Consider the following 12391-nt stretch of genomic DNA (forward strand, 5'->3'; position numbering starts at 1 on the left):
CAAGAGCACATTCCCATACAGGGCCATGTGGCTGTCTCCCACCCCCAACCCCCCAAAAGTGACTATTTTGTAAAAAGTGTGAATTAAATAACATGTATTTTGGCTCCTTCTATCTCTCAGAGGCTCCAATCCTACACATGCTTAACTGGGAGTGTGACCCATTGTATACATTGGAGTAAACATGCATTGGATTATGTTACATTTTGCTGACAGAGGAAGCCAAAACACTTAGCTAAATAATATTAAGCTTCACTTGGTTGTATCAGACAGTTAGGCTGCAATTCTGAACTCATATCTGGGAAGGAGTAAACCCAAATGGAACAAATGAGACTTAATTTTGAGGGGACATATACAGGATTATTGCACTGTTTTTTATATTTAAACTATAACTGAAAGGAACTACGGGTCACTTGTGCAGTGAGAATGTTTCATTAGTCATTAGTGTATTTGGTAGAGATGTAACTTTCCTAACCATTCAGCTACTTAGTAGTTTTTATTACCAAACTTTCGCGTCACAATGAAACTGTCTGCATATCAGCTTGAGATCTCCAGAATACTTTATGAGGGTCTTCATCCCTTTACATCTACCCTAATCTGATGCATGTTTACTTATTTACTTAAGTTTATTAAGCATGTTTACCTATTTCAATATCTATGTAGTCCTTATCACCAAAAGAGGATTCTGCTGTGCTAAGAAAACAAACCGACACAGGAGTGGTCATAGGGATAAGGTGGTTTTTGTAAGTGAAACTACCATAACATACACGGTGACCTGAAATCTAAGATACTTCCAGAAAGGATACCGAGGAGTGACAGTCATTTATATCAATACTAGAAGCTTGCTGACATAAGAGAAAAAAGAAGACAGATTATAATTGGCTATAAACGCTAAGGTAGATGCCATGCTAAACTTGTAATTAGAAAGAACATTAGGGTGTAAAAAATAGTAAGAGCAGGGCATGGTAAATTTAATCAGAATTGCAGTGTCTGTGTAAGATTAAAGATTTAAACTCCCCACTACCACAATCCCCCTGCCCTAAAAACTCACCCTCATCCATGTGGCTATGAGTTTTAGAAAAGTTTTAGAAAAAGGGAGATTCCCCCTGGCAAGCCCTAAGAAGAATGTGGGAGATTTTTGTTGGAATTGCAACTGGGATATGAAAGATTAAACCTAACTGCCCCATGTGCTCTGCTCTCAATTCCTTCCTACACCTTCAAGTAGGTTTGTCACTCTGCCTTTGTTTGACTCAATAGGGCAGAAAACCCTTATGCAAAACAGGCAAAAGTCGTCCCTGTCACAAGAGGGGAAACGGAGGGCGGCTGGGGAAATGATGGTGTCAGCAAAGGAACAAGCAGCAAAGAAACAGTTTGCATTCCTGAACCAACTTAACCTCCACAACTGCTATTTGCAGCCAAAGGAAAGCTCCCACTTGGTGTCAATGGGAGTTTTGCTTCCAATACAGATTTATTTAACCATTTGTTCATTTAACAAAATGTATGTACTGCTTGGTCAATAAAAGACCTCAAAGCAGTTACAACGATAAAAGGGGAAGAAGAACCAATCTGCTATGAAAAGGAAAAATGGCATAATGTTCTATAACTTACTCTCTCTCTCTCTCTCTCTCTATATATATATATATACTTTAGCCACTGGAAACTAAACATAGCTCTAGGATGGAGGTGGTAAAGGCTTGCTGTGGGCAGTGAAATAACCCCGATTCCTTACAATTAGGCTACAGTTGTACATAAATCAAAAGTTGTTTTCAAAAACAACATCTGCTTCCTCTGATTTACAGAAGATTCCTTGCATAAGTCAGATATTTATGTATGAGTAAACATATTACCAACTTTTTTTTACTCTGCTGGCTCATTTTGTACCTATTAAGCCAACAGACGTTTTAAAATATCTTGCAGAGAGCAGTGAAGATTCTTAAGCGAATGTACTCTGCCTGCTTTCAAAGACAGCAGTAATTATATGTATTCATTTTTTAAAAGAAATAAATTACATACCACTGTATCATAAAAATATATCACAGCAGTTTGCAATATAAAAACAAAACAAAACAATAGCATCATTAAAAGTTAAAAACAAGTTAGAAGCAAAAGGAAATTAAAAACAAACATCAACAGATCACTGTGGGGAATGTACCCTTAATTGCCTGCATAAGCTTCCTGGAATGGAAAAGCTCTTAGCAGGCATTAAAAAGTGAGGCACCCATTGAAAAAAGAATAGAGAAAGTCTGACACAGATCTTCAGTCCCAGAGTGTGGATCTGCTTGGGCATTTTCTATGTTAAAACTCTATGCAATTTTCATGATCAGGTTTAGGTTTAAAAAGCTTGTCCAATTTATAGAACAATTCTATGCATGTCTTCTAAGAAGCAAGTCCCACTGAATTCCATAGGACTTAATTCCCCGGCTAGTGTGGAAGGAATATGGCCAGTTAAGGATGTTCACAATATGTTAGTGCCTGCTAAGCCAAGGACGTAAACCTTCGCTATGTAGTCACGCAAGACCCTCTCTCTGTTTTGCATCCTTCTGGCTCTTGGTAAGAAAGATGGGTTTTCAACAATCATACACAGCACCTATGATCAGCAATTAGAACTTGTCCTGGGAGGGGTTTTTCAGATTTAGCAGAGGCTCAACTGCAAACTTTTGTTGTTCTAACACAATGCCACTATATTATGTACCCCTCCTAGTATTTTGCAGATCTGATCCAGCCTGATGAAGGGATCTGAATAACCTGGAAGTTTGCTCACTATATTGTGATGTTTTGGTAGGTTCTAATAAAGGTATTGCCCCCCCACCCATTATTGATTTTGGGACACCTTCGCACACACCATGCTTTCAGTACATTGTACTGATAGTAACTTTCACAAGTATAGTAAAGCTATATCGCCTTGTAATGATGTTCCATGATCAAAACTGAACATATTAAAATTCACCTTCAACATTCCAGTGTACTAAAATGCACGAACTCTTGTTAATCCAATATTTATATTATTATTTTAGCAGCATTTGGTGGAAAGGCAGGGCACAAATGTAACAACCAAAAGCAGCATTTCCACAATTCCCTTTAATGGGAAAAAGGAAGCTAGCCAGGCTATAGGAGGAACCCTTGAAATGTTTTAAATTATGCCCTGCTTCTCTGCTTATTCCATACCAAGGGCACGGCAGTAGTAATAAAATGCAGTCTTCGTAAATCACGCATATAAATTCAGTAGTAACAAAGAGAAGCTGAAACGACGCTTCATCGTGAAACAGTTAATGCGGCCAGACAACACCCTGTACTTAGCAGAGACACAGACAGCACTCTTGAAGAGTTAGTTATCTGGGTTAGATTGTAATGGTTTATTGAGCTGATATGAGGGGTAAAAGTAATGTACTGTTTCTCAAAGCAAATGGGTGTGTAATGAATATTTATGGGCACCAAAACATTAGAGGTGCAATCACACCTAGATTACATCCTTCCTCTACCCTACTACAGGGTCCAGCTAGGTGTACAAGTTGTTTTAGCAAGGCTCACCTGAGTCGCAGCTCAATTCCAGCCATATCTATTTGGAACTATGACCCATCAGTTTCCATGGTCATTCATTCCAAGTAAATGCAATTAAAATTAAGGTGTAAAAGGTGGGGAGGGGAAAAGAAGGAGAATGTGATCAGCTTTGCAGGAAACTTAACTCACATTTTCTTTATTGAATGAACTACAACTGAGACCTGAAATTATTGCAATGTGGAGTACTCTTTTTGAGTGTTCAAGGCTCCAGCTCGCCATGCATTTTCATAGAACTTCTGTTTAATAGAACCTATTTCTCACTCCCCCTAGTTTTCCACCCCCACAACAATTAGTCAGCATACAGTGGTACCTCTGGATATGAACGGGATCCATGCCGGAGCCCCGTTCGTATCTAGAAGCAAATGCAACTAGCGATGGCACGACTGTGCATGCACGCGTCGCTTTTTGCCGCTTCTGCGCATGCGCATGACATCATTTTGGGCATCTGTGCATGCGCAAGCGGCAAAACCCGGAAGTAATGGCTCCGTTACTTCCAGGTTGCCGTGGAGCGCAACTCGAATGCACTCAGCCCGAAGCACATTCAACCCAAGGTATGACTGTAATGTGAACACTAAACATGTTTAGCCCTCACTGGGCTGTTCTTAGGTCCCATTGCCCTCACTTACACAGTTCTGTTTTGCTAAATATTTTTTGTATTACTGAAACATTAGGATCTCCACAGCCTGCTGAAAACTTGCCCTTGAGTGGCTGGTGCTGCTTTGCTTCCCAAAGGGCCTGTACATAGAAAATGAGTTTGCTCTTAATATGTGTGCAAAATTCAAGGTTTTGTTTAGGCATACACACATCAAAATACCTCATGACGATGGGCAGAGGAGAAGGAATGGATCCAGGAACTGCATCCATAGGGATGCAAAGAAGGTGGCAAAGGAAGCTTGAGTGCCCACTGCTAGGACTCAGGGACAAGGTTGGCCTCCACCATACAACCGACTGGCAAAACAGGAGAAAGTAAAATGCTACACTACAGTGCTTTATTCAGCTGGGAAACGACGATACCCCCACCTCCCGTTCCTGACACTGGTGATCATGTGGACTACTGCCATTCTCTTCTGTGGGGAAAAGGAAAGCAATAGTTTGTATGCCACCTCTAGAGGACAGGTAGGTACAGGAACTGGAAGCACAGTGTGACCAACATAACAAAGCCAAAGTCTCATGTATGATGGGGGAACCTTTAATGCAGAAGCATTCAAATAAACTGCCTTCATGCGCACATTCCATAACTATTCTTCTGCAATTTAAGCAGAAAAGCACATCCCCATATCTCAAGGGCATTCCCTCTTGCAGTAATAAAGAGTTCCCTGCTGGTCACTTGCTCACTGAAAAGATGGACTTGAAATCAAATGGACTAAAAATATGTATTCTGAATATGCCATTTATTTAGAGTTTCACCCATATCTGCACACTACCATTCAGGATGTGCATATTTGCAAAGGGTAAGGGCCTTAGTCATTCCTAATCCCACTTCTCCCTGTGCCCTGCTGTAGCTACACCATCAACTGATATGCATTAATGAGTACATTGATCGAGAATTAGAAAAAAAGATCTGTGGAAGCTTTTATTTTACAAAATTTGAATGACACTGTTGACCTCCAAAGCATGGTTCAGTTTCTTCTGCCTCTTTGGACCCAGACTGATTTTAAGAAATTCATGCAGACAAATGAATTGGCACAGCCATCTCTGACAAGAAGCCAAAGACAAAACAATTAACACCAAGGAAGTCAATTAAAATGGATATGTGCCTATGTCTTTTTAAGTTGTGCTTTGGTTGAATTATTGACAATAGGTAAGTGTAATACATTATTTGCGGGTTAATTGGTCTTAACCTCTGGAGAGGAATTTTGCATTGTTTATTACCTGTGTATTTTATATGTATATATTACTTGGTACATGCCTGTTATAAACGCATTCAAACACCTTTGATTGACAGAACTACAATTGAAAAGATTACAGTCATATTTTCTTAAAGTGAGCATGTTGCTCAATTAATGACTATGGCATAATCCTCCAATGAACTCCTTTTTTTGTATCATGATCTCAACAGATATTAATCATGAAGCAGAAGGATTCTGCATTACAATTAACCAACTTTTTTTCAGAATCCCTAGACTATATAACACTAATGCCAGAATTATTAAAAAGCTCTAATAGAAGCACAGGGAAGTCACAACCCTACACATAAAACTCTATGTGCCACTCGGCCATGTTTTTGTTTAGAATCAGCAGCAGAGGGTGAGAATCATCCAGGCCAAGTAATTTTCAAAGCCACTTAAAGATATAAGCACTCAGTGTTTTTCAATAAAGCGATGGCATTTTCTAGTGTAGAAACATACATGTGTATTTAATTGGAATATAAGGTACCAACTTCTGTGACTGGCATGCCTAAATCAGATACACTATCCCTTCAACCTCGCTTCCCATCACAGAGCTGCCACTTGTTCAGAAATGTAAAGGAACCTGCATCTTACTATAAAATTTGTTCTACTGCAATGTGCTCTACATGGGGCTACCTTTGAAGGTGGCTCAGAAACTACAACTAATCAGAATGTGGCAGCTAGACTGGTGACTGGGAGCGGCCGCCGAGACCATATAACACCGGTCTTGAAAGACCTACATTGGCTCCCAGTATGTTTCCGAGCACAATTCAAAGTGTTGGTGCTGACGTTTAAAGCCCTGAACTGCCTCAGCCTAGTATACCTGAAGGAGCATCTCAAACTCCCATCGTTCAGCCTGAACACTGAGGTCCAGCTCTGAGGGCCTTCTGGCCGTTCCCTCACTGTGAGAAGCGAGGTTACAGGGAGCCAGGCAGAGGGCCTTCTCAGTAGTGGCGCCGCCCTGTGGAATGCCTTCCCATCAGATGTCAAGGAAATAAACAACGCTCTGACTTTTAGAAGACATATGGAGGCAGCCCTGTTTAGGGAAGTTTTTAATTTTTGATGTTTTATCGTGTTTTTAATATTCTGTTGGGAGCCGCCCAGAGTGGCTGGGGAAACTCAGCCAGATGGGCGGGGTATAAGCAATAAAAGAATTATTGTTGCTGTTATTGTTATTCAATTGTTCTTCTGAACAGTTACAAAATACAAACTGTGCATATTTCCCTTTAACGTTTTCTACCCAAAATGATAACAAAATCACAGTAGCTGCTTCTTCCTGTTGAGAAGCCTCTGTGCATGCAATTACTGATTATTCCTAGCAAACCCAGATTAAATAGGATTATGTGGACAGATGATGCACTTCTCAAGAATGTAACTTTATGCTGTTTCTCTTAGAATAACTGTCATTCATTAGGCAAGGAAAAACTATTTGGTCTTAATTTTACTATGACACTAGTTGGAGCATAGCATAAATTTGCACAAGTACAAATAACTTGGTCCTAAATGGGTTTTCCTGCGGCGTAACAAACAGAGTACTCTGCCAACCAGAACTCATTGGTTTATGTAGAGGTCAATTTAGATAGTGTGTTTTTAAAAAGTCACCATGTATTAACTGTAGACAGCAGTTTATTTGCTGAGATAAAAGCTACAACTCATTAAATAAAAAATAATTACCTGTCTGTGAGCAGTTGTTGGCAAACTTCTTATGTATTGTGATGAATAATTATTCAAATTTTAAAGTAAACCGGCACTGACACCTGTTCACAATGTCATAATTATGCTGTCCCACCTAATCTACTAATCTACATCTAGAGGACAAACACATTAATCTAATCTACATCTAGAGGACAAACACATTACACAAGGAAGCCCATGATTTAATATCCTGTCTTTCCACTTCATAATGTGGGGCTACAAATTTGTTCAGAGCAGTAGCCAAAGTTTAATCCTTTCATCTGTTCTGTTTTAGTAAGAGTAGGTGCTGGGAATGCAGGTTCCCTGTCTTCCACAGCTGCATTTCATAAAAAACAACAACACATACACAGAGAGAGAAATATCAGATATGCTTCTCCCAGCATAATGTGGTGGTTTGATCTTTATGTGTCTGTTTCCTAGGATAGTAAATGTGATTACTCAATTTCTGCCATGTTGATTGAAATGTACGTCTTAACCAAGTATTAAGATGGACTGCTTAAGTGGAGGTAGTCACCAAGCAGTTTCTGCCTTCTCTCTCAAAAGTGTATATGAGCTGTACCATACTCAAACAGTACATCTACCTGTAGAAGCAACTGCCTTCAGAACAAGTATACAATATACCTAAACCTAAGCAATTGCTATTTTGAAATTTCATAGAATAGCATGGAGAGAGGTGCCACTTACCAGCTATTGATATCATAGGGCAGGTACTAGTCAGTAATCATACAACATAATTCCAAATAGTATGTTGAATTATAATAGGCAAGTTTTCTAGTGGGATAAATTATCAATAGCCACTAGCCAAGGAAAATGTAATTTGAGCATTCTGAAAGTGTTGTTTTCCCTCACAGCAAAATGTGCTAGCTGCAGAAAAGATATCTGGATCCCTCTAAACAAATTGGTACCAATTGCATGTTGATTGCATTATAAAGACAAATAATAATGTAGAAGGGTCCTTGGGGGGGGGTGTTAAAGTGGAACTTGTATCTTTTAAAAATAGCTTCAAGGCCCATGTCTTGCAAAGTGCATTTTAAGTAGTTAATCATTCCAGTTATGGGCTAAATGGCAGAAATACCCCCCAACCCATCCAAAACAGTTTGAATGCCAGACGGTTCATTCAGAGAAATTAAAATATACTGCATTTGAGCGTAAAGAAAATGTACACCCCAGCCCTAAACAAACTGGTGACTCTGACTAGAAAAGGTTGGTCTTGGGTAGGTCCTGCCGAAAACCCCACTGCTGAGATTTCATGGGGGTTTGGGCGTGGCTCACTCTGTTGGAAGAAGCCACTGACATGTAGCACACTAAGTCCCATTGGCATTTCAGCCCACGAACCTGTACTTTTAGGGGAGATGACTGGCAGTTAAGACCTCTCCCAGGCCAGTTAAGTTTCCCCTTTGGTTCACGAATGCATTATGGGGGGAGCATAGGAGCCAACTCCTAGGGACCAACGCCCTTCAGTCCCCCCCAATGAAATTGGTCCAAGACACACACACACACACCGATTTGATGGGCATTGCTTTTGAAATGGTGTGGGTGTTACTGACTCTGCAAGGTTGGGGATTACCTGCTTCCCCCCCAAAAAAAATATTATTTTTTTTATATTCAAGTTGGCACCCTTGGGGGAGGAGGAGAGCGAGAGAAGCAGGAGCCGTACCTTGCACCGACTTGCCAATGCTATATAAGTGAGCGATGTTGCTGTGGTCCCTCTGCACAGCCTTCAGGAAAGCTTCCAGCTCCTTCGTGCGGTGGTAGTTGAAGTCCAGCGCGGCCACCAAAGGGAGCAGGAGCACGAGGCTGAGGGTGCCCATCTCCTGGAAAGAAGCAAGAGGAGCGAGAAAGTCAGGGCAGTGCGAAGAGAGGGAGGTGAAGAGGGTAGATAAGAGAGCCTAAGGCGACACTGGAGCTCCTTGCCTTCTCCTCCTCCTCAGCGCCGGAGGCAAAAGTGGCGCAAGTTCCCCGCAGCGCCTCCTTTACCTCAGAAGCAGCAGCAAAGGCGCTTCCCTCCTTGGAAGTCCGACGGGACTCGTCGCGCGCTTTGCTGCTGCTGCTGCTGCTGCCGCCGCCCACGCCCCCAGCTGCTTCTCGCGCCGCTCCTGAGCGCAATCTGAGCCCGGGCGCTGCTCCAGGCGCTCCTGAAGAGGCGCTGGGCCAACCCCTCGTTGAGTGACGCCGGAGGCAGCCAGTAAGCGTGTGAGAGGGGACCCGCCCCTCACTCCCACCGTGTCTTTATCAAGCTCCGACCGGCCTGTGCGCCCGACGGGCGGGCAAGTAGGGAACCTCGGAGCGGAAAGGATCGCGGCTGGCGAGTTGCTACGTGTGCAGGCGCCGGAAAGGCCTCCAGGGAGACCACCCCGGCTGCACACTCCCAAGCGACAGAGTTGAATCACGCCCCGCTGCCGGGGATTGGCGCGCTTCTTCACTAATGTGGATCATAGAATTGGAAGGGGGAACCCTCCGGGTCATCCAGTCCAACCCCCTGCAATGCAGGGATATCATGCAGTTGTTGCATGCAGGGATCGAACCTGCGACCGTGGACCCTGTTTAGGGAAGCTTTTAATCATTAGCAGACCACTGTATTTTAATACTTTGTTGGAAGCCGCCCAGAGTGGCGGGGGGGGGGGGACCCAGCCAGATGGGCAGGGTGTAAATAATAAATTATTATTATGATGATCTAACCAACTGAGCTGCCCAGCTCCACCACAAGTCACAAACACATTCCACCACCGATTGCGTTAGTTTCTTGACAAAAACCAAACAGGGCCAAATCCGTGTCATTGTCGCCGCCGCCCCTCCCCGCCCATTGATACCTTGCTATTAGTTTTCACATGAAAGATGACAGAGCGTAAGAAAGGCCCTCCAGATCAAAATGTCCGTCATCCCCATTTCCCAAAGAAGCTGGTCAGATGCCTACAAGCCGAACATGCATGGGATGGTGTGTTCTCGCAATCGCCTTCCTCAGCAGCAGGCATTCCAAGGCTGTGATGTTGCAGGAGGCACCAACAGAGCCGTGCTGTCTAGTTTGCCATAAACAGCAATGAATGAATTTGTTTTATCAAGCTTGGGAAGCTGTCCAGGTTGGAGGCCATCACCGCATCTTGAGGCAGTGAGTTCCTCATTTTAACTATTTGCAAGGGCTTCCTTTTGCCTGTCTTGAATCTCTAACCGTTCAGCTTCATTGGCTGACTGCAGGTTCTTGTATTGAGAGACAGAGAAACTTCCATATTACCACTTTCCCTGCACCACCAACCTCTTATCATTGCCCTCCTTACTCAATCGTTTTCTAGGCTAAAACAGCCCCAAACAGCATATCCTTCACAACCCCTTTTGCTCCAGCCCTTTATCATTTTGTTTGCACCTTTCTGCACTTTCTCCAGCTCTCCCGTATCCTTTTTGAGGCACAACAAAGACCAGAACTCTGCAAATTATTAAATGAGGTCACACCATTTGTATAAGGGCATTCTGATATCGGTAGTTTAATTTTAAATGATCCCCAACACGTGAAAAAAAATGCAAATTCTAACAGCCTTATAATGGGTTGACATTTTCATTAAGCTATCCACCATGCAATAAAGGTTTCTCTCTTGGAGAAGAATCCTAGGAACTGTAGAGCTGAGGGTCGTCTAGTCTCAACCAAATTATACAAGACAAATGGCCATCCAACCTCTGCTTAAGAACCTTCAAGGAAGAAGAGTCCATCACCTCTCAGGGTGAGTATGCTCCACTGGTGAACAACATTTGCTGTCAGAAAGTTCTTCCTGATGCTTAGTCAGAATGTCTATTTTGTAACTTGAATTTATTGGTTCAGGTCCTAGCTTCTGGAGCAGGAGAAAAGAAGCTTGCTCCATCCTCTGTCGGACAGCTGTTTGCGGGCCAGCATTTGCTATAGGCATCCTAGCAGAAAATAAGGTTCACTGATTGTTTGCTAAGTCAACGAACCATTACTCATACTTGAGAAAGAGGAGTGGGATGAATAATTTATCTGCATGTCACACACATATCAAGGCACTTTTAAAAGGTGCACACTAAATGTTCAGATGTTCATATTCCCCAGTATGAAGTATCTAGTCCACAATGCATTGCGTACGAAACATGAAGGTTAACCCTTACTTCATTTTTTTATACAAGAGTTATCAGATGGAGAGTGCCTTTCATTTTTTTCTAAGGTTGTAGATTAGAACACATGTGAGAATTAGAATGCATTTAGAACACTGAGATAAGATTGCATGCTACTGTTGTTAATACCTGCCATGAATACTCTAAGCCCTAAGGCTTGGAAATACGAGGCTAATATCCAACAAAGCAGAGGTTGCCAAGGTATGGATTTAGCAAAATAAGTACTTTTATTATCCAAAGAAATCTCTGTGTTTGAAGTTGAATGTCTGTCCCCATGTGATGAATCAGAAAAAGAGAGTAGCTGCGAGTGAGGGAAGTTGCAGAACATACAGAGCTAACCTAAAGTCTTGCTCTGTGTCAAGGAGCTGTCAAGCGAGCCCAGGTCAACCACAAAGCAGGGAATCACGGAAGACACAGAACGCAAGTAGCTTTTTATTAGCAGAAAATAACAACACAGTAGAGTCCTCTGGTTCATCTTAACCCAGCTGAGACATTGCTGAAACTGACCACTAGCCCCGCCCTTGCGCCCTCTAGACTCTCACTCTGGACCCCTCCAAAGTAGATGAAGGCTGTGCCAAGGGAGTGGGCTCCTCTTCTGGGCCTGTCTAGCCCGTTGCTCAGCAACGTGCAGGATTCTCCTTGAGTAGAGTATCAGATGGGGAGGAGAGCCAGCAAGACTGAGACTGTTCTGCTGCTGTGTAGCAAGGGTAACCTCTGATTCCTCTCTATCTGAGTCTGCGCTCACACTGTGACTCTCAGCCTCTAACCCTGCCCTGGAAGGGCCTCCTTCTCTGGATCCCCCGTGATGGCTCAAACCTCCTGCTTCTAGCACCTCTCAGCTCATCCCTTCTACAGACTGCTCTCCAGTGTCCCACCACCAGGATCTAAGTCGTCTTCTTCTGTATCCTCCCCGGGGGACTCTTGGCCAGGCAGTTCCCACCACTCTTCCTTATCCAGCCAGTCCCTGGCTGCTATTACACATTTAGATCAGCCTTCTGTTGCATAACATAGACACAATCCTATGCACACCCAACAGCAAAGTAGAAAACAAAACCATACCAGAAGAAATGAGAGGTGCTGTAGCAGCGACATGGGTCATGCTTGCAACATCCATGGTAACGTCCTGCACCACTTAC

General features: G+C 42.9%; 1 protein-coding gene across 4 annotated transcripts in view; it reads right to left on the reverse strand.

The window, feature by feature from the left end:
- CPM (carboxypeptidase M) overlaps positions 1-12362 on the reverse strand; it is a 36609-nt gene extending 24247 nt beyond the window's left edge. The window contains exons 1-2 of one of the 4 annotated variants that reach the window (XM_082239783.1): positions 12315-12362; positions 8797-8953 (exon numbers count right to left, since the gene is read on the reverse strand). In XM_082239783.1, the coding sequence (XP_082095909.1) occupies positions 8797-8953; positions 12315-12347 (190 nt within the window). In that variant the 5' untranslated portion in view covers positions 12348-12362. Of the gene's footprint in view, positions 1-3525; positions 3564-8796; positions 8954-9053; positions 9255-12314 lie in introns of those variants that run through there. The other 3 variants (XM_082239784.1, XM_082239785.1, XM_082239786.1) reach the window with 3 other exon arrangements.
- Between the last annotated feature and the right edge of the window lie 29 nt (positions 12363-12391).

Source organism: Podarcis vaucheri (genome assembly GCF_965113315.1).
Source record: "Podarcis vaucheri genome assembly, chromosome: 10".
Lineage (NCBI taxonomy): Eukaryota > Metazoa > Chordata > Lepidosauria > Squamata > Lacertidae > Podarcis > Podarcis vaucheri.